The 22,098-nt window shown below is 42.0% G+C and overlaps 1 protein-coding gene across 2 annotated transcripts in view; it reads left to right on the top strand.

Moving 5' to 3' along the window:
- Positions 1 to 16,337, top strand: part of ddah1 (dimethylarginine dimethylaminohydrolase 1) — a 151,050-nt gene extending 134,713 nt beyond the window's left edge. For both annotated transcript variants that reach the window (XM_060937770.1, XM_060937769.1), the window contains exons 4-6: positions 2,560 to 2,679; positions 10,420 to 10,563; positions 13,704 to 16,337. In XM_060937770.1, coding sequence (XP_060793753.1) covers positions 2,560 to 2,679; positions 10,420 to 10,563; positions 13,704 to 13,820 — 381 coding nt within the window. In that variant the 3' untranslated portion in view covers positions 13,821 to 16,337. The remainder of the gene's footprint in view (positions 1 to 2,559; positions 2,680 to 10,419; positions 10,564 to 13,703) is intronic.
- The last annotated feature ends 5,761 nt before the right edge of the window (positions 16,338 to 22,098 follow it).

Here is a 22,098-nt window from a genome sequence, read left to right on the forward strand (position 1 = left end):
GCCTAATGGTTCGAGAAGCAGCTTTGGAACCCAAAAGGTCAACAGTTCGATTCCCTGGACCAGCAGGAATGGCTGAAGTGCCCTTGAGCAAGGCACCTAAACCCTAACTGCTCTTCAGGCTGCTCTGGATATATTGTATGCCACTCTGGATAGAAGCGTCTCTTACAGTGCCTTGCAAAAGTATTTATCCCCTTGGTGTTTGTCCTGTCTTGTTACATTACAAGCTGGAATTAAAATGGATTTTGGGGGGGGTAGCACCATTTGATTTACACAACATGCCTACCACTTTAAAGCTGCACATCGGGTTGTTTTTTTGTTTTTTGTTTTAATTGTGACACAAGAAATAATTAAGAAGAAAAAACAGAAATCTGGAGTGTACATAAGTATCCATACCCCCCCCCCCCCAAAAAAAAGGAAAAAAGTCAATACTTTGTAGAGCCACCTTTTGCTGCAATTACAGCTGCAAGTCTCTTGGGGTAAATCTCTATTAGCTTAGCACATCTAGCCACTGGGATTTTTGCCCATTCCTCAAGGCAAAACTGCCCCAACTCCTTCAAGTTAGATGGGTTGTGTTGGTGTACAGCAATCTTCAAGTTCTGCTACAGATTCCCAGTTGGATTGAGGTCTGGGCTTTGATTAGGCCATTCCAAGATATTTAAACGTTTCCCTTTAAACCACTCCAGTGTAGCTTTAGCACTATGTTTAGGGTCATTGTCCTGCTGGAACGTGAACCTTCATCCCAGTCTCAAACCTCTGGCTGACTCAAACAGGTTTTCCTCCAGAATTGCCCTGTATTTGGTGCCATCCATCTTTCCTTCAGTCCTGACCAGCTTTCCTGTCCTTGCAGATGAAAAACATCCTCACAGCATGATGCTGCCACCACCATGCTTCACTGTAGGAATGGTGTTCTCAGGGTGTTGGGTTTGCACCACACATGGCATTTCCCATGATGGCCAAAAAGTTCAATTTTTGTCTCATTTGACCAGAGAATCTTCTTCCATGTGTTTTGGGAGTCTGCCACATGCTGTTGGGCAAACTGCAAACATGATTTTTTAAGCAATGGCTTTTTTTTCTGGCCACTCTTCCATAAAGCCCCACTCTGTGGCATGTATGGCTTAAAGTGGTCCTATGGACAGATACTCCCATCTCCTCCACTGTGGATCTTTGCAGCTCCCTCTGTGTTATCGTTGGTGCCTTTGTTGCATCTCCAATTTAATGCCCTCCTTGCATCTATGAGTTTTGGTGGGCGGCCTTCTCTTGTCAAGTTTGTAGTGGTGACATATTCTTTCCATTTTGCTGTAATGGATTTAATGGTGCTCCCTGGGGTATTCAAAGTTTGGGATATTTTTTATGACTCAGCCCTGATCCATACTTCTCCACAACTTTGTCTCTGACCTGTTTGGAATTCTCCTTGGTTTTCATGTCGCTTGCTTGGTAGTGTTGCAGAGTCAGGGTCCTTCCAGAACAGGCTAATTTATACAGACATCATGTGACAGATCATGTGACACTTTGATTGCACACAGGTGGATCTTAATCAACTAATTATGTGACTTATGAAGTGAATTGGCTGGACCAGCTCTTATTTAGGGGTTTCATACGAAAGGAAGTGAATACTTATGCACACTCCAGATGTCTGCTTTTTCATCTTAATTATTGTTTGTGTCACAATAAAAAAAAAATGTGCACCTTTAAAGTGGTAGGTATGTTGTGTAAATCAAATGGTGATGACCCCTAAAATCCATTTTAATTCCAGCTTGTAATGCAACAAAACAGGACAAACACCAAGGGGGATGAATACTTTTGCAAGGCACTGTAAATGCCTGTAATGTAATGTAATATGTCATTATGTTGCTCATATGCATCCTCACTAATACCTACACTTTTATTACTATTGTCCAAATCTCAGAAAACTACCCATATTGCAGTTGATGTCCATTGGAATACTGAAAGAATAACCATTTGTGCAAAGCTGCCCAAGACATTTTTGTGCTACCTTTTTCCATTCACTTTTTCATTGAGGAGTGTTTGTTCTGCAGGCACATTATCAAGCAGCTTTGATTCCTGCAAGACAGAAGCCCAGGCCAGCACCAGAACATTCTTTGCTAATATGCTAATAGCACAGATGACGTTCAGTAAATAATGAGCATGAATTGGATGTTTGTCGTCAAAAGTGCTTTAAAACGCTGGCTTATCGCTGTGTCTTTTACCAGCCATTACGTTAATGTTTATGGAAACTTTGTGGTTGATTTGCAGAAGCCATCAAAGGGAAATGAAAGGGAACCGCTGGGTAAAGTCTATTTTATTTTCCACAAACACTATTAGTGTGAAAATGGGGAATTAATTCTTCTCGTGTCCCCTTTCTGTTTTGGATATTTCTTTTACCAACCATAAATTTATGTCAAAACAGTCATTCTCAAAACCTGCTAAGGCGCACAGTGACGTGTATACGGTATATACCATGCAAGCAGTGTTGTGCCCATACCAACAGAACATTGCTTTAAAAGATAAAACCTACATAATAGAAATGCATTTTATAGGCTGTGTGACTTTGGGTTGCAGGACTATGCTGTGTCCACTGTGCCAGTAAAGGATGGCCTGCACCTGAAGAGTTTCTGCAGTATGGCAGGTCCAGGACTTATTGCTATTGGTTCCGGCGAATCAGCCCAGAAGGTCTTGAAGGTAAAATATCTTGACTCTTTGACTGTCAAAAAAAAATTTTTTTGGTACAATTTAAAAATGAACAAACTATTTGGGAGTGTCCAAGTGGTACAACTGTCCAAGGTTTCACTTGTCATGAGGAGGTTGTGAGTTTGAATGACATAGCCATGACTATATAAGGGAGCAAAATTGCCTTCCGCTCTTTGTCTATAAGACCAACACCAGGTGATTATGGGTGTCAATGTTCAAGTAATTTAATACCAGTCATTACTGTATGACTGGCACGTTTGACACAAAGATACAATGGGTAATGTTCTTGCCTCAGCTCCAAGGTCCCAGGTTTCATCCTGTGCTCGTGTTACTCTCTGGTTCACACATTCTTCCTGTGTTCTCCAGTTTCGGTCCACCGTCCAAAAATGTGCAGCTGGTTTATTGGTTATGCTGAATTGCTGATGGGTGAGAATGTGTTTGTGCATGGTGTCCTGGCATCCCATCGAAGATGTATTGCCCCCTTATTCCAAGTGGTCCCAGGACAGGCTCTGGATCCACCGTAACCTCAACCTGGACCAAGTGCTTGCTGAAGATCACTGAATGAATGGACGTTTTGATATCTTATATATAGCATCTTTCTCCAGTAAAGGCTGGGTTCCAGTACCAGCATCATTTCCCCTAGTGGTTGTCAGGACAGCCTGGTGGAGGAATGGCATCGCTCTTGCTCTCCTGCAGGGCGTATCTACACTTAAAAGGGCAGAGACTCTGAGGTGCCTGCTTTTACGACTCCATGCCATTCAAGCCGATTTGTTGGGAAGGCTCTGCCTTCATGACAAAGGGCTCCAGCGAACCTTGAACACATTCCCACATACCAGCCAAAGGGCTTCACTGTGTCCCTAGAAACAATGGAAGCTTTTACCAAAAGATCTTATTTCAAATTTGGTGCACTTTCTGGGTGACAAACAGCTTTGTTTATGTGGAATGTATTAAAGTGGTTCCAATGGCTCTGCCCATTCTGCTGTATACTTTGCAAAGCAATTCTCCCAGGAACTGTTGCCTCAAATCCATTTTACCGACACCGTTGTGTGTGATTAGCTGCCTTAGAAATAGGGATAGTCATTACTATATCCCACTCCTGTTTTGACAAAGTAATATTTGTATAGAATGCAGCATCACACCAGAGGGGGAGAGAGTCATCTCGGGTACAATTTGTGCAGTTGCTGGCAAGTTTAACAGAGCATCTTGCAAAACCAGCCACAGTTCTTCTGGACACTTTGACTGTTGCGCTTGTCTCTTTTTTTTTTTTTTTTTTCGCACACAAAACCCAGCAGCCTTCATTATGTTTTTGTGTGAAAAGTGGTCTCTTGCATAATCTGCTGTTTTCTTTACTGACGTGAAAACATTTTTCTGTCACATTTTATGCTGGAAAGCTAATGTTTGGAACTCTAAAATGTTTTTGTACTAACTTGATAATGAAGTCATAAAATAAAAATCTATAACAAAGTTTGTACTAAAAAAATATAGGGTGCCTAAGACTTTTGCACACTACTGTTCATGACAGTAAAAAAACTCCAGGAGAAGGTTTAATATTGCGTTCTACTAATGAGACGGTAACAAAAATGCTGGTGTGCCATTCTTCCTTGCCAAGTCAAATCGGGACGCGACACAGGAATGCTGGGATTTTTCCAGTGTTTGGAATGTCACTGTTGCCTAAACAAATGATGAGAGCTCCAATACCCAAATAAACATTCAGAGCTCAGATTTTTCATGGAAACTTGTATCAAGCTGAAACATTTCTCTTGGCATGGGAAAAGTACAGTACTTTAAGATAATGTTCTTTTTGAACCTTTGACTTCTTCCCAAACTTTTCAACAAGGTATTTAGAGATGAGCATCAGTTCTGGTGTAGGCTCTGGTAAATCTCAGTTTTGGTCTCCATTATTTTCCTCCTCAAGCACTTGCTGTGGGACACACTGGAAAAGTTGTCTGAAACTAAACACACCCTTTGAAAGGATTAATCATGGGCAAGTTATAGCATATCTGTTTCACATAATCAGATTTCGAAATATTATGAGAGTGGTAAAAAGAGCTTTAGCACGCCAATATTAATCATCAGGGAGTTAAAAACCTTATTATTTGGGACACCTACTTATAAAATCCGCACTAATGTTATTGATAGTGTATGATTTCACTGATGAACAAATGACTTTTGCTCATATTTTAGCTGGCTGGCTGGATGTTATTAATTCTGAAAGAATATTGCTATCATGGTGGTGATTAGGCTAGCGCAATTAAACTAGCCTTTTTCCTATTAAACCTTTTGAATGTTTGTTTAATAGAAATGGCTAACAGTTTGTATGAGTGCATGTGTTCAGAAAAGTTTAAATAAGTAGCTACAGTGGTGCTTGAAAGTTTGTGAACCCTTTAGAATTTTCTATGTTTCTGCATAAATATGACCTAAAACATCATCAGATTTTCACACAAGTACAAAAAGTAGATAAAGAGAGCCCAGTTAAACAAATGAGACAAAAATATTATACTTGGTCATTTATTTATTGAGGAAAATGATCCAATATTACATATCTGTGAGTGGCAAAAGTATGTGAACCTTTGCTTTCAGTATCTGCTGTGACCCCTTTGTGCAGCAATAACTGCAACTAAACTTTTCCAGTAACTGTTGATCAGTCCTGCACACCGGCTTGGAGGAATTTTAGCCCATTCCTCCGTACAGAACAGCTTCAACTCTGGGATGTTGGTGGGTTTCCTCACATGAACTGCTCGCTTCAGGTCCTTCCACAACATTTCGATTGGATTAAGGTCAGCACTTTGACTTGGCCATTCCAAAACATTAACTTTATTCTTCTTTAACCATTCTTTGGTAGAACGACTTGTGTGCTCAGGGTCGTTGTCTTGCTGCATGACCCACCTTCTCTTGAGATTCAGTTCATGGACAGATGTCCTAACATTTTCCTTTAGAATTTGCTGGCATAATTCAGAATTCATTGTTCCATCAATGATGGCAAGCCGTCCTGGCCCAGATGCAGCAAAACAGGCCCAAACCATGATACTACCACCACCATGTTTCACAGATAGGATAAGGTTCTTATGCTGGACTGCAGTGTTTTCCTTTCTCCAAACATAACGCTTCTCATTTAAACCAAAAAGTTCTATTTTGGTCTCATCCGTCCACAAAACATTTTCCAATAGCCTTCTGGCTTGTCCACGTGATCTTTAGCAAACTGCAGACGAGCAGCAATGTTCTTTTTGGAGAGCAGTGGCTTTCTCCTTGCAACCCTGCCATGCACACCATTGTTGTTCAGTGTTCTCCTGATGGTGGACTCATGAACATTGGCTAATGTGAGAGAGGCCTTCAGTTGCTTAGAAGTTACCGTGGGATCCTTTGTGACCTCGCCGACTATTGCACACATTGCTCTTGGAGTGATCTTTGTTGGTCAACCACTCCTGGGGAGGGTAACAATGGTCTTGAATTTCCTCCATTTGTACGCAGTCTGTCTGACTGTGGATTGGTGGAGTCCAAACTCTTTAGAGATGGTTTTGTAACCTTTTCCAGCCTGATGAGCATCAACAACACTTTTTCTGAGGTCCTCAGAAATCTCCTTTGTTCGTGCCATGAAACACGAACAAAGGAGATTGTTGTGAAGATCAGACTTTGATAGATCCCTGTTCTTTAAATAAAACAGGGTGCCCACTCACACCTGATTTCAGTCAATGGGATGACAAACACCTGACTCTAATTTCACCTTCAAATTAACTGCTAATCCTAGAGGTTCACATACTTTTGCCACTCACAGATGTGTAATATTGGATCATTTTCCTCAATAAATAAATGACCAAGTATAATATTTTTGTCTCATTTGTTTAACTGGGTTCTCTTTATCTACTTTTAGGACTTGTGTGAAAATCTGATGTTGTTTTAGGTCATATTTATGTAGAAAATTCTAAAGGGTTCACAAACTTTTAAGCACCACTGTATATGACAGTAAATTCTGTGGTGAAGTTAGCTGGGTAACTGCAGCTGGTCTGTTCAGGGAAAGCTGTCAATTATGACTTCTTACTTTATAATAGAATAATGTTTTAAAAACTAGTTTCTGGGGGAAATTAAAAAATTGTGCAGATATCAGCACTGGGAAAACTAAGTGTTCGAGTTAGACACTGTTGATGGAAAGACAGTTTAGATGAGAAAAGTGACATGGAAAAAACACGTTATGTCATTGAAGTACATGGGGATGGGCGGGGCTAAAAAGTGTACTACAACCAGCCAGCAGGGGCGCTAGACCTGTGAAGATTTTTTTTTTTTTTTAAATCCCCCGCTGGCCAAATGGCCCGAAGGGGGATTATATCGTGGTGATGTCTGTCTGTCCGTCCGTCCTGGGAAGGGTACTTACCTTCTGAAATCAACTCCTCTCACAATTTTTAGGAGAAATTTCACCAAACTTGGCAAAAGGCATTGTTGCATGTCGGTACTACGCATATTGTAATTACGTTCAATTCGGTCGCATGTTACCAGAGTTGTGGCCCTTGATTAACAACCTTGTACTTTCACAATTTTTGGATGAATTTCTCGAAGCTTTCCAAAAGGCCTTGTTATATGACAGTAATACACATTATTGCGATTTAATTTCGTTTGTGAAATTTTTTACCAGAGTTTTGACCCTTGATTAAATAACTTTGACAATTTCATGGGGGTGTACGTTCTTCTGAAATCAACTCCCTCACAATTTGTGGAGGAATTTCACCAAACTTGGCTAAAGGCTTTGTTTTATGACAGTTATACGCATATTGAAATTTCATTTAATTTGGGCAGATTTTACCAGAGTTATGCCCTTGATTATTAACAAACTTGTACTTTGGCAATTTCAGCAAGGTGTGCTTGCTTTCTGAAATCAACTTCCCTCACAATTTTTGGAGGAATTTCATGTAATTTGGCAAAAAGTTTTTATCTCCTGCTGGCCGAAAGGCCCAAAGAGGGATTATGTCGTGGCGATGTCCGTCCATCCCGGGAAGGGTACTCACCTTCTGAAATCTACTCCTTTCATGATTTTTGGAGGAATTTCACGAAACTTGACAGGATTCTTTTATATATATATATATATATATATATCAGTAATACGCATATTGCAACTTCGTTCAATTCACTCACATTTTACCAGAGTTATGGCGTAGTTGCCAGTGGGGGATATTGTGCTCTCAGGGCCCTCTTGTTAGATGATGATGCACTGTCCATGTTTTATACAGTTGATGGATCTGATTCATTCTTTTTTTTTTTATCTCTTATAACTCGTACCTCTTATTTGTTGAAACTAAATCTTCTGAAGCAGAGTAAAAATAAAATGCTTGGGGGCGACGTGGCTCAGGTGGATAAGGCGCCATACCATAAATCCGGGGACCCGGGTTCAATTCTGACCCGAGGTCATTTCCCGATCCCTCCCCGTCTCTCTCCTGCTCATTTCCTGTCTCTACACTGTCCTATCCAATAAAGGTGGAAAAAGCCCCCCAAAAAAATCTTTAAAAAATAAAAATAAAATGCTCGTCAGAAAAACACACAAACTAATAAACACACATCATTTATTTTGTTTCTCTCACATTTTTTAAACATCTTTCCTTTATCAACACATGAAATTTACACCTCAGTCAAGTGACAAAATATGTTAATGTAACATGACTGCAAACATCTCTTCACACATGTTCCACACATACAGGCCATTAACAGCACTTATCCTCATCTCAGCATGTTCTAAGCCAGTCTTGGCTCTGTATCACCCTCTGCGGATACAGATGGCCCCACTGGCACTTGACTGATACAGACACCATAATTTAATGCCTTTGTGCTCACACTGTTCTAAAATTAGAACCTAAGACAGTAAAAACATTGATGCTACCTGCCAGAACCAAGTCTGTAACAGTCTAATTTTAGGAGTCAGCATCTTGGCCACTTATAGGCATTACAATAGCGCTGAGCTCACAGCTTGATTTAGCACGGTGTTCAGAGTGGCCACAGAGTGAGTGTGTGTGTGTGTGTGTGTGCGCTTAACTCGGTGTACTAATGAAGTAGATGGCATAAGCAGACCATTAGAATAATAAAGTAGTGGTTTGGAACGACACAGACAAGACTGACAAAACATTGTTGTAGACAGTGTCTCCCTGGCAGCCGTGCGATCAGATCTCGCAACTAGCAAAGATCGAGCTGGAGGTCAAGCTGAGGAAATGATCTCCTTCAGTGTAAGAATTCTTAATGGATGAGATCGCCTGAACTTTAATATACAGTACATTTCACTTTTTTGAATGTAGTATCAATAAGGTTATAGGGTCCGGACAAATTGAAACAGTACGAGCCAGTGGTATGACGATGAAAGTGATTAGAAATTAGTTAGTTTACTCGCACTTGTGTGTTTTTTTTTTTTTTTTAAATAAAAGTGCAGCCAAGAGTCCATGAGTATAAATTATTCTGCTGTCTGAACGTGATAGGCTCCAGAGCCACAGTCACCCTAACCAGGAGAATACGGATGCTGATGACAGATGGCAGAATGGATGACAGAATGGAACCTTGTAGTGGTTTGGGACAGTGCCAGCTGGGTAATAGTGGGATTTGTCCTCCACATCCTCTTACATTTGTTGTTTTTCTAATGGCAGAAAAAAAGTTTTTGTATGATTACATCTCTTTCTTTCTGTGTGTGGTCAGGAATGACTCCATGTTTAGATTTTGAGGTCACATAAATTCCAGGAGCATAATTCATAATCAAAATCAAACTGACCACTCAGGGAGATGAGATCATCATATACTTAACATACTTCCACAGTTAGACCACTCCAAATACAGTAAACACTTGCATTTTTTGCAGCCTGCAGCATTTCATGACTTTCACAGTAAATATCTGTTTAGTGCTTCAAGTTTGAGTGTGTTTCCTTCCGCTGCTTTTTTTTTTTTACTGCCGTTTGTATAAACACAGGATTGGTGAATCAAACCAGAGCTTTCTCTCTCTCCCTCTCTCTCTCTCTCTCTCTCTCTCTCTTTCAATCATCAGTGGTTTCTCTGAGCTCTTGGTGTTTTTCCTTTTACATGGGCAGAATGGCGCTAATGGGGTGGGTCAGTCTGCAGACCACAGACTGATAGTCAGATTTTTGTGTGAGAAAAGATGCCGTGTTCTTAATTCCAAATAGAAGCTCAATGACGTACCCTTTAAAGCAAAGAGCCGACTGTTCACTGTGGTTCTACGAGATGTAAGGCGACTTTCTTCTTCCGTCTTGAAGACACCCATATGTGGACTCAAGAACCCACCCAATCTGTGTGAAGATCCACATTAATACTGAGAAACAGAACCATTTCGTCACTTTTTGTGTTTTTAAAAAAAAGCTGCATTTTATAAGAGAGCAGTTTTCCTCACATGGGGACCGGCTGAATATCCGTACAAAGTCAAAAAGGTCAGTTTTTCATCTCCTTGTAGGAACGTTTGGCCCCTACCAAAATATAAAAACACCCACAGACAGAGAAAGTATATAGAAACTTAGAAAAAAAAGTATATAAAAACCGAGCTATAGACCCTGTGTCTCATAATGTGTATTATATAACAGAACAGAATTCAAACACACATCATCTTTTACTCTCTCTCTCACTCTCACTCTCTGTAATGAAATTACATAATTGAAAATTACATCACCTTGTATGGAATGTCTGCTTGACCCTGTCTTTTTTTTTTCCTTCAGGTAAACACCAGTACTCTGTGTGTGTGTGTGTTCCCCTCTCTCTATGCAGACAATGCAGCAGATGAGTGATCATAAATATGATAAGCTCACGCTTCCTGACGATGTTGCCGCTAACTGTGTGTACGTGAACCTGCCCTCGAAAGGCCATGTCCTGCTGCACTGCACGCCAGAGGAGTTCCCAGAGAGTGCCAAGGTCTCACACACACACACACACACACACACACACACACACAAAAAGTTGTATATTTATCCTTCACCCACCAAAGCAAACCAATAAAACTAAATGATGTTTTTCATTCCCACAATTTGTAACTTGGGAAACACATATGGCCCTTTTCCACTACCCTTTTTCAGCTCGCTTCAGCTCACTTCAGCCCGACACGGCTCGCGTTTCGACTACCAAAAAACAGGACGACTCAGCTCGCTTCAGCCCTGCTTAGCCCCTAAAACTCGCACGGTTTTGGAGTGGGGCTGAAGCGAGCCAAAGCGAGCCGAGTGAGGCTGGGGGCGTGAGCAGACACTCCCCTGTGCACTGATTGGTGAGGAGGAGTGTCCTCACATGCCCACACACGCCCCGCGAGCACGCTGGGATCTGTAAACACCGTAAACCCGGAAGGAGAAGAATTACGAGAATTTCTGAAGCCTTATGCGCCTCGCCTCATCTATACGCTCTTGCCAGTATCTGTCCGCGTTGTCAGTGACAACAAGCCACAGCACCAAGACCAGCAACACTAATGACTCCATGTCCTCCATGTTTATTGTTTACTATTCGGGTCGTGAGACTACCGCTTAAAAGCTCACTGATGTCACTGTTTGCGCTGCTTAACGACATCACCTGACGTCCACCCACTTTCACTAACTCCACCCAATGTGTCCACCCACTTCCAGCCAGCACGGTTCAGCGCGGTTGTAGTCGAAATGCAACTCCAACAGCCCCACTCAGCTCGACTCAGCCCGACTCAGCACGGCACGGCTCAGCCCAACTCAGCCGCGTTTGTAGTGGAAAAGCGGCATTAAAGCACTGTAATCTTAGGTACAGGCCTAAAGTCATTAACGATGTAATCTGGCTAAATAAAACTCAAAATCATGACCAAGTTCCACACACACACGCACACGCGCTCACTTCATCCTGATGCCTGATTTAGCGATCAGCTAAAAAGTCTGACTGGAACAGAGGGCGCTCTCTCAGCTAAATGGGGTGGGTTTTTTAACCGAAGCTTTATTTGATAATGCTCATCAAATCCACAGAAAGAAGGTGACCGGTCACTGGTTCAAGAGGGTGATGGAAAATCAAGAGTCTCTGTAAGCTGAAACACAGTTGCTATGACATGAGTGCTGAGGTGGCCGTTAGACAGCAGCAGAGACGTAAACATAGCTGATTTAATGTCTCGACCTCGCTGTATTGAGTCATGATCATTTTTTTATCATCCTGTAGTTGTGTGAAAGAGGTGAGAAGTCTGAAGTGGGTTGGAGGGGGTTCTCAAAGTATTCTTTCAGAATCTCTAATTCAGAGAGAGAGAGAGAGAGAGAGGTATTCTTTCTTGGAAAACATGTAGGAAAACACTGGTTGGTTTTTGGAGAACCTCCACAGAATGACTCATCTCTTTATGGTTTTTTTTTTTTTTATGATGGTGTGATATTTTTCTCACCAGTTCTCTCTCTCTCTCTCTCTCTCTCTCTCTCTCTCTCTCTCTCTCATTCTCACACACACACACACACACACACACACACACACACACACACACACACACCGACTTTCAGACCAAAAGACTGGCAAATCAGCTTTAATTACAGTTAATGTCTGTTAAAATCCCTTTCACGAGTTTTTTAATTAAACACGTCATAATTAGAACTTAGTGACTCAGCCACAGATGAGGTCACTGATGAATGTGGCATCGTTAAAATGCATGTCTTGTTATAAGTGAGTCTTAAAGGGGGCTAATCTGGGACATTCTCAGAAAGGGTTGGGGTTTTTTTTTCAGTTGGACGAGTTCAAGAGAAGTGTGCACTAATTTACTTTAATTTATGGCTACATTAAACGAAGGCCATGAAACGTGTTTTGATGTCATTTTCTACTGATTCATTCATTATGAATATGTTCGGGTTTAAAGCAGGATGCAAAGTCTATCCGAAACATCGAAGACTATTTTGATAACAGCAATCATTTTTCAGATTTTTGTATAAATTGTAGGTATAAAAATTGCATGTCTTCTTTTAAACTGTATACTCTCAGAAAATAAAGTACATTTATTGTACCTTTTGGGGTACAATGGCTTGTCACTGGGGTACTACTCTCTCAGGTAATTATTTGTACCATTTTTATATACTACTTGGGAACATGTATGTACCTTTTTGGCCCTAAAAAGATGCACTAGGGACCTTGAGGTCCAATAATGAGCCCTAGAGGATACATTAGTGTAGACTGTATCCTTGGAGGACAGAAATGGACTCCTGCTGTACCCCTGTTTCTGACAGTGTAGTAACAAAGGTATTACAAACCTCACAAAAAAAAAGGTTATTTCAACTTTTATATATTTATTTCCGTCAAGCACCACTGTATATAAATGGCACGGTGGTGTAGTGGTCAGCACTGTCACCTCACAGCAGGAAGGTTCTGGATTCAAGCCCAGTGGCCAATGAGGGCCTTTCTGTGCGGAGTTTGCATGTTCTCCCCGTGTCCGCGTGGGTTTCCTCCGGGTGCTCCGGTTTCCCCCACAGTCCAAAGACATGCAGGTTAGGTTAACCGGTGACTCTAAATTGACCGTAGGTGTGAATGTGAATGGTTGTGTTTGTCAACCCTGCAATGACCTGGCGACTTGTCCAGGGTGTACCCCACCTCTCGCCCATAGTCAGCTGGGATAAGCTCCAGCACGGTTACGGATAATGGAGATATGTATGTAATATCTCCCTGGAAATTTTGTTTCCTGATATATAGGTCAGTTTATGTGGTGTTAACTCACTAACTAAAGTAGAAACACATGAAATTATATTAAAAGACTTGAGAAAATAAACACTTGGTTTTATTAAGTATTCTGATTTATGCATATGTAATAAGATAAATCTTCCTTTGCATTAATAAGTGTCAATTTTAAAAAAGGTCCAGTCCAAAAACACTTGTAGCAATCCAGTGTCACTGAACCAAGATTGGTTATGATGTGCATTGTTTTTTGTTTAAAACAAAAAATTCAAATCGGCTAACGCTGCCTTCTGGCGGCTCTGCAATTGTGTCAACAACAAATTGGGATTTAACCAAGGGACAAGTGGACCTGAATGTACTAAAGCTCTTCTGGGCCTTTGTGGTTAATGAATCCTGTGTTTTTGTTCCTGCTGCAGGTGTTCGAGAAGCTGAAGGAGCACATGCTCATCCCCATTCCCAACCTGGAGGGGGCGAAGGTGGACGGAGGGCTTACGTGCTGCTCGGTCCTCATCAATAAGCCAGCCAAGGTCTAAGGGACTGTACCAATGCACACTTACACCCTGCACAAATGCCTTTAAAGAAGCATGTCTGGGCTGCTTTGCTGTGTTAAGAGATTATTATTGGAGGACTGGAGGCTAATTCAGGGGTCTAGTCCCAAATTCTACATATGTGCCCAAATCCAGAATCCAGGGACACATGTCTGCCCAGGGGCATTTTGAGTTATTGACAGATTCAGAAAGTACAGTTTCTAAGCTTTCCAATGATGCCTTCCATGTGGAGATCTGACAATATTTGAAGAATGTGTGGCCTTTTGAAAATGTATACTTCTTAAAACAGGAAAGGGAGAAAAATCGCCCTCAAAGTTTTCCATCTCAGCTACTCTGTGTGCAGGGCGGGCACATAATGATGCTCATTTGCATGACATTAAGGAAAGCTCTACCCCCTACGAGCTAGCATGATGCTACTTTCATGTAAACAAAGATCACCACGTCAATTTTCCTTCCATGCAAAGTATGCCCAAAACAATTATGAAGTACAAAAATAAGTCCTAAAGTATACTTTAACGTTTTGTGGTTGAAAAATTACTCACACCGTAAGAAAGAAAGATAGCACGATGATGACACAACTAACACAATGCTAGTTTCATGTAAAGCCTCGGTCACAACCGGCCGTACAGTACGTGCTCCTACGGCCGGTCTACATGCAAAAAACACAAGAAACGCACGGGGGCGCGCGTGAAACGCACGAGAGCGCGCGTGTGACGTGCTGATTTTCGAGCCGCAGACCGGCCGCAGAGGTTCTTTGTCATGTCAAACAAACTCTACGGGCGCTTACGTTTTTTTCAGGTTGCAAGACAAACTTACGGCCAACGCGCGTCTTTCTCCATGAACAAAAAAAAAAAAACGCAGCGATTTGGGAAACGCCAAAAATCGCACGGCCAAAAAATCGTACGTCCGGTTGTGACCTAGGCTTAACCAAACCACAACACACTCCGTTACATGCAAAAATAAAATACTCACACTGTAAGAAAGAAAGATAGCACGATGATAACACAACGCTAGTTTCATGTAACCAAACTACAACACACTCCGTTACATGCAAAAATAACCACACAGCCTTAGATTAATAAACTTACCCCATCAGAAAGAGAAACGGCGCCTTGCACACACCAATGCCTCCGATGGAATGTAGTCTTGGAACACTTCCTTTTGTTTGCGGTTTTTTTTGCTAGAAATGGTTATCTCCGATGTAACTACCGTGCGACTGTTTGCTTCGCGGTGTTTCAGCTCCTCTGCGCTCTGTTTAGCTTGCTCATTCCATAGTGAAACTACATGCCTGTATGCAGCTTAAGTAGCCACAAGCTCAGCTCGTATCATACAGCTGATTGGCGAAAAACAAACAAAAGACTTAAATCATCATGTGAATGGCCCATATGGTAATTTACCCACACCCCCCAGCAGGCTACAGTCCTGACAAAAACAAGACAATTTGCAACAAAAAATGTATGCTTTTCCAACAAAGCAATCTATTATCTGAAATACTGATTGCATTCTTCAAGATCTCAACTTGCACATGATGGAAAAAAAAGAAAATCATAAATTTCGGAAAAAAAAAAAAAAGCTTCTTTTGCGATTATCTCGGATTCGTTTTGGCCGACATGCGTCCCTGGATTCGGTGAGGTGTCACATATTTACTTTATTCACAGTTACTAAAAATATCAATATGCGATAGTTACAGGTTCAGTTGTAGTGTGGGGTTTTTTTTTTTTAATTGTACTAAGCACGTTATTCCAATTCCTGAAAACTTTCAGCTTGCTCACTCAAATAAAATAAGATGCTTTAGCATTGATCCAATACATAATATAAGCTCTGAAGCACTACTGTCCAGAAACACAGCATGGTGGGGCTGGGATTTGAATTCATGACCTTTTCCTTGGTATCCCAATGCCTTAAACACTGAGCCACCACCGTTACCTATTGCAGAGACGCCAACATCTGCAGTTTCACTGGAGCGTTTATGATTTGACTTCAGAAGCAAGCAAAGGTGTGAATGGCACACAGCCTATGATTCAGCCTCCTGTCGTCCCATGTCCAACACTGACTCCCATTTTAATTCCTTATCCTCTACAGCCTTCTACATCGTGGGAGTAGTGGTGCGATAAGAGCAAAAAGATTTGCGAGTCACGCCAAGCAGACCAGACAGATTTTAAACTTCGCAGTTTAGTGTCGTCTTTGTTCTACTGACCTTAATTCAGTTAAAATCGGTAACTAAGTACATTTAAACTTAGATCAAGGAAAATACTGAACTCTGGAATGTAAGGACCTAGCCAGACTGGACCTTGAATAGCCTCGCAGAGATTATTTCAGCCTTCTTTTACAGGTGTGGAGGTGTGCATACGTACAAACCCAAATAGCTGATTGTTTACAATCCTTTTAAAAAGCCACTAGGAGACCCTGTCACTGTTCCTGCTGTTCTTTATAATCAATAAACTCAGAGATTTGAATAGTCACTAAAATTCAAGATACCAAAATAAAAAGCTCTTGCAATGATCTCATTCTGACTGATTTATGATGCTGGATAAATTTGTCATTATTTTCTTCTCTGGGATTCATCGAATATTTCATTTCCTCTTTTTAAAAAAAAAAAAAGTACTGAAACTTGCCTGGTACTGAGGAACTGTATCCTACTGATATTAGATTGAAACAATGGATCAGTGTCGTGTGTCCCTGATCTGAATTATTATTTTGACGCAAAGTAGCTTAGCACCATCATTGTTCTAGATCAGAAGATCATTATTACGTTCAGGATTTTCTATTTCCAGTCAATATCTTTTGTAGTATTTGCTTTCATTGCAGCTAAAGGTCATCAATCAACCAAAATTCCAGACAAACAATTTGTGCAAAACAGAAATGCATTCAATTTACTGTTCAATGAAATGTCAGGAAATCACAACTTTGAAGCCGCACAATGTGGCTGTTCAGTAGATCAAGAGAGAATAAATATCCTGCTGTTTGGGTGGTGAGAATATCAACGAGACCATCAATGAGCGCGTCGCTCATTCCGACCCCGTCTAGTCCAGAAGGAACGATCTAAACTGGGCCACCTTGTGCAATAAATGTTGCAAGCTATATATATATATAAGCTCTAGACACTTGAGTAATACCGACCTATTTGCCAGAAAGAATCCAAAATGGTGAGGAAGAAGCGAGAAGATGCAATTTTTGCTGAACTGCTCATTAAGGCTTAATTAGTCCATAACTTCATTAATAATTAAGCAAATCTGGGTAGAAGTTATATGCACCCTAGGGACCGCTACCTTCATGCCAGAAAGAATCAAAATCGAAGAAGCAGTTTGTGTGGAAACTGCTCATTAGGGCTTAATTACTCCACATCTTCATCTCATCTCATCTCATCTCATTATCTGTAGCCGCTTTATCCTTCTACAGGGTCGCAGGCAAGCTGGAGCCTATCCCAGCTGACTACGGGCGAAAGGCGGGGTACACCCTGGACAAGTCGCCAGGTCATCACAGGGCTGACACATAGACACAGACAACCATTCACACTCACATTCACACCTACGGTCAATTTAGAGTCACCAGTTAACCTAACCTGCATGTCTTTGGACTGTGGGGGAAACCGGAGCACCCGGAGGAAACCCACACGGACACGGGGAGAACATGCAAACTCCACACAGAAGGGCCCTCGCCGGGGCTCGAACCTAGGACCTTCTTGCTGTGAGGCGATAGCGCTAACCACTACACCACCGTGCCGCCCCCCACATCTTCATTATTAATTCAAATTATGCAGAGTTGGTTGGAAGCCATATGCACCCCAGGCAGACCTACCTTCCAGCCAAAAAGAATAAAAATCAGTGAAGAATGGAGAGAGAGAGAGAAGTGATTTTCGTAAAATGTGAACGATGCTGGATAGACAACTGACAACACATGATGGAATGAGCTCATCGGCTGTCGACCAGATGAGCTAGTAACCATGACAACAGACGCTACATATTTTATAGTACATTTCTTGTTAAAACTCTGAACATCATTTTGGTGCAGCGGTTCAGAATGTCGGCTGCCATAAGGAAAGAAAATATTCACACCTGGAAGGCAAATCTGATTTCTTGCTTATATCCAAGTTTTACACTACATGTCCACGTTGCAAATTACAAGTGCTCAAATCAGATTTTTATGTTTGTGCTGTTGCAGCAATAATTGGGGCAGGTGCAGGTTGGCTAGTGAACTTGCTGTGAACATGGAGATATTCTGGGGGATTTTTGTAATCAACAAATAAATGAAAAACTGATGAACAAATATGAAGAAGGGCGGCACGGTGGTGTAGTGGTTAGCGCTGTCGCCTCACAGCAAGAAGGTCTGGGTTCGAGCCCCGTGGCCGGCGAGGGCCTTTCTGTGCGGAGTTTGCATGTTCTCCCCGTGTCCGCGTGGGTTTCCTCCGGGTGCTCCGGTTTCCCCCACAGTCCAAAGACATGCAGGTTAGGTTAACTGGTGACTCTAAATTGACCGTAGGTGTGAATGTGAGTGTGAATGGTTGTCTGTGTCTATGTGTCAGCCCTGTGATGACCTGGCGACTTGTCCAGGGTGTACCCCGCCTTTCGCCCGTAGTCAGCTGGGATAGGCTCCAGCTTGCCTGCGACCCTGTAGAACAGGATAAAGCGGCTAGAGATGATGAGATGGTGAGATGAGACAAACATGAAGAAAGGACCCAAGACTACTGATTCGTGCCGAGGTCTTCTCACGCCACGACCTACCTTCATTCTAGCCACAAAAATAAGTTTTTAAACCACATCCAAATGTGATTGGGAATAGATCAGAATTAACTTTAGATTAAACATGATAATCTAATAACCTGATGGATACATGCTTACCGGCATTCACACTCATTCATGACAATTCACTCATCCTGCTTGTAAGTTCTATCTTGTTGGTATATAGCAGCTTCCACTAGTTTTGCTTAAAATGCATTTGTTTGATTTCCATGTTACACGCTAAGCTCTGTACTAACTTTGTTGGCAGATTAGCAAAGATGCTAAATGTACTAACCATATAGTACATGAACATACTAAAGGCATGAACAATCTCTACACATTTAATGAGAGGTCATGTGTAAGATGAGAGAAGATGAAACCTGAAAGTTTTTCTTCTATTTTTGAGTAAATGAGAACTAATTGCAAGTACAGACTAAAGTCGGGGAAATGAAGAATGCCACCATTCAAGCCAATCGTTTGGATTTATCACTTTACAGTGTCATATCTAAAGAAAATGATCATCTGTTGCTTGCTCATGTGAACGTGTGCTTAGTTCAGATCTTTCACTCTGGAGGATTAACACACCACTGGATGAAGAACCTACCGTACAGCAGTATGTCTGCGTGTCTGTCTAACTGTCTCGTCTCAGCCAGTTCTCCACCATCAACCGAACACCTTCGTGAGATTCAACCTGATGTTTTAGGGCAGGATCTAAGACTAAATTCAGCTCTGTGGCCTGTCTCTCTTTCTCCAGCTCACTTTTGAACACTCCACAGATACAAAGAGGAGATGATGATGAATGGCTTTATCCTGTTTATATAAAGTGTGTGTAATAAAATATTTCTAAGGGTTATGCCAGTAAAGCATTGTTGAACTGAATCACTCATTGAGAGAGAGAGAGAGAGAAAAACGGCACTGTGCTCATGAGAATATATAAAAGTAACACAAAAACAGTGAGGTTAAAAACTGTGGAATTTTCCCCTTTAAAGAGAATGATACAAAGTTGAGAAATTTGAATTCCAATTGCCATACATTTTCCTGTTAATAATGTTATAATGGTCTTTAGGGCTGACCAAGGGGTGGCACGGTGGTGTAGTGGTTAGCGCTGTCACCTCAGAGCAAGAAGGTTCTGGGTTTGAGCCCCGTGGCCGGTGAGGGCCTTTCTGTGCGAAGTTTGCATGTTCTCCCCGTGTCCGCGTGGGTTTCCTCCGGGTGCTCCGGTTTCCCCCACAGTCCAAAGACATGCAGGTTAGGCTAACTGGTGACTCTAAATTGACCGTAGGTGTGAATGTGAATGGTTGTCTGTGTCTATGTGTCAGCCCTGTGATGACCTGGCAACTTGTCCAGGGTGTACCCTGCCTTTCGCCCGTAGTCAGCTGGGATAGGCTCCAGCTTGCCTGCGACCCTGTAGAACAAGATAAAGCGGCTAGAGATGATGAGATGAGAGACCTTTCTTTCCTTCTCTTCTTCTTTCAATAGTTTTTCCCCTTCCTTTCCATTTTTCACTTCCTTTCTCTACCTCTCTTACACTGACCTGCTTCAAAATGACCCATGGTGGTGGTGGTGTTCTCCTGAGTCTGACTTGTTTGGGGTTTTAATAATAAACTGTACAGATCATGAACACTTCCTCACCTTTTTCTCCTTTTACATCATAAAGTTCAGGTAAAATGTTTATAGGACTGTACTGTAATTTTTTAAAGAGCGTTTCGATTATGCAACATCAGGAGTTCTGTCTGCTGACTCATAACATGTTGAAAGTTTTGAAAGAAATAGTGTCGATCTTTCACAGGTGTTTCAGACTGGTGTGCTGATGTACAGTATATAGTCGCCAGCTTGTGGTGCCTCGTGGGTAGCACAACGAAACAAAAACATTTTAAACAAACAGCCACATAATGCAACTGAAAAAAAAATTTTTTTTAAACGAGTAACCTACTGAGTCTCATCTCATTATCTGTAGCCACTTTATCCTGTTCTACAGGGTCGCAGGCAAGCTGGCGCCTATCCCAGCTGACTACGGGCGAAAGGCGGGGTACACCCTGGACAAGTCGCCAGGTCATCACAGGGCTGACACATAGACACAGACAACCATTCACACTCACACTCACACCTACGGTCAATTTAGAGTCACCAGTTAACCTAACCTGCATGTCTTTGGACTGTGGGGGAAACCGGAGCACCCGGAGAAAACCCAGACGGACACGGGGAGAACATGCAAACTCCGCACAGAAAGGCCCTCGTCGGCCACAGGGCTCAAACCCGGACCTTCTTGCTGTGAGGCGACAGCACTAACCACTACACCACCGTGCCGCCCAACCTACTGAGTATGAATCAATATGTTTGCCCAGTTGAAACAGTGACTATGAAAAGTGCATATATATTTTAGTGAGATTTGAAATCAAGCTACAGCACTTACCTTAGATCAAGTACAAATAAACAAATGCTGCAAATAACATTTGAGTCAACTCTGATATTTGGATCAAAGCTGTTTACTACACCAACGTGTTTCAGTGGCGCAATTAGAACCTACAAATACAAAAAGTGTGTTTTACATATATGAGATTCAATCAGATAAGTTTTGTCTTTGAGTTAGGAGGTTGTTGGTTCAGATCTCAGTTATGAGTGTGGAAGGTTTGAGGGGGGGTTTCCCCACACAAAAACGATGATAACTGAGTGCTGTTGATGCAATAGCTGACCTATAAATATGTGCATCCTTATTACTACATTAAGAATATTTTAACAAAACAATTGAGACAAGCCAAATGAGTGTGAATAAAGGAAGCCATTTTTACAGTTCCCAGTAGACACACCTGTCCGGTGCACCAACCAATAAGTTGATTTGTTGGTTGGTGTCCGTCCCATAGCTACACTTTCTGTTACTGAAAGAACAGGAATTGGCAAGAAATGATGAAAACTGAACCCCAACCACTGGAAGCTGAAATGCAACAACCATTTCCTCTTTCGGGTGGCACAGTGGTGTAGTGGTTAGCGCCGTCGCCTCACAGCAAGAAGGTCCGGGTTCGAGCCCCGTGGCCGGCGAGGGCCTTTCTGTGCGGAGTTTGCATGTTCTCCCCGTGTCTGCGTGGGTTTCCTCCGGGTGCTCCGGTTTCCCCCACAGTCCAAAGACATGCAGGTTAGGTTAACTGGTGACTCTAAATTGACCGTAGGTGTGAGTGTGAATGGTTGTCTGTGTCTATGTGTCAGCCCTGTGATGACCTGGCGACTTGTCCAGGGTGTACCCCGCCTTTCGCCCGTAGTCAGCTGGGATAGGCTCCAGCTTGCCTGCGACCCTGTAGAACAGGATAAAGCAGCTAGAGATAATGAGATGAGATGAGATTTCCTCTTCCACTAAATGTTTCAAGGTCATCTCTTCTACTTGGCCTGGTTAGCCATTAAGTAAGACAAAAGACCAGTAAGCGATGTCACTACCTGTGGTGTAGTGGATAATGTTATGGTCTTGGGTGTTTGAAGTCCCTGGGTCAAAGCTACACTTTTGCTTGTCCAATTAAAACAACCTGCAAGTAGGAAATTTTGCAGTGCAATTGGAT

Source organism: Neoarius graeffei, chromosome 13 (genome assembly GCF_027579695.1).
Source record: "Neoarius graeffei isolate fNeoGra1 chromosome 13, fNeoGra1.pri, whole genome shotgun sequence".
NCBI lineage: Eukaryota > Metazoa > Chordata > Actinopteri > Siluriformes > Ariidae > Neoarius > Neoarius graeffei.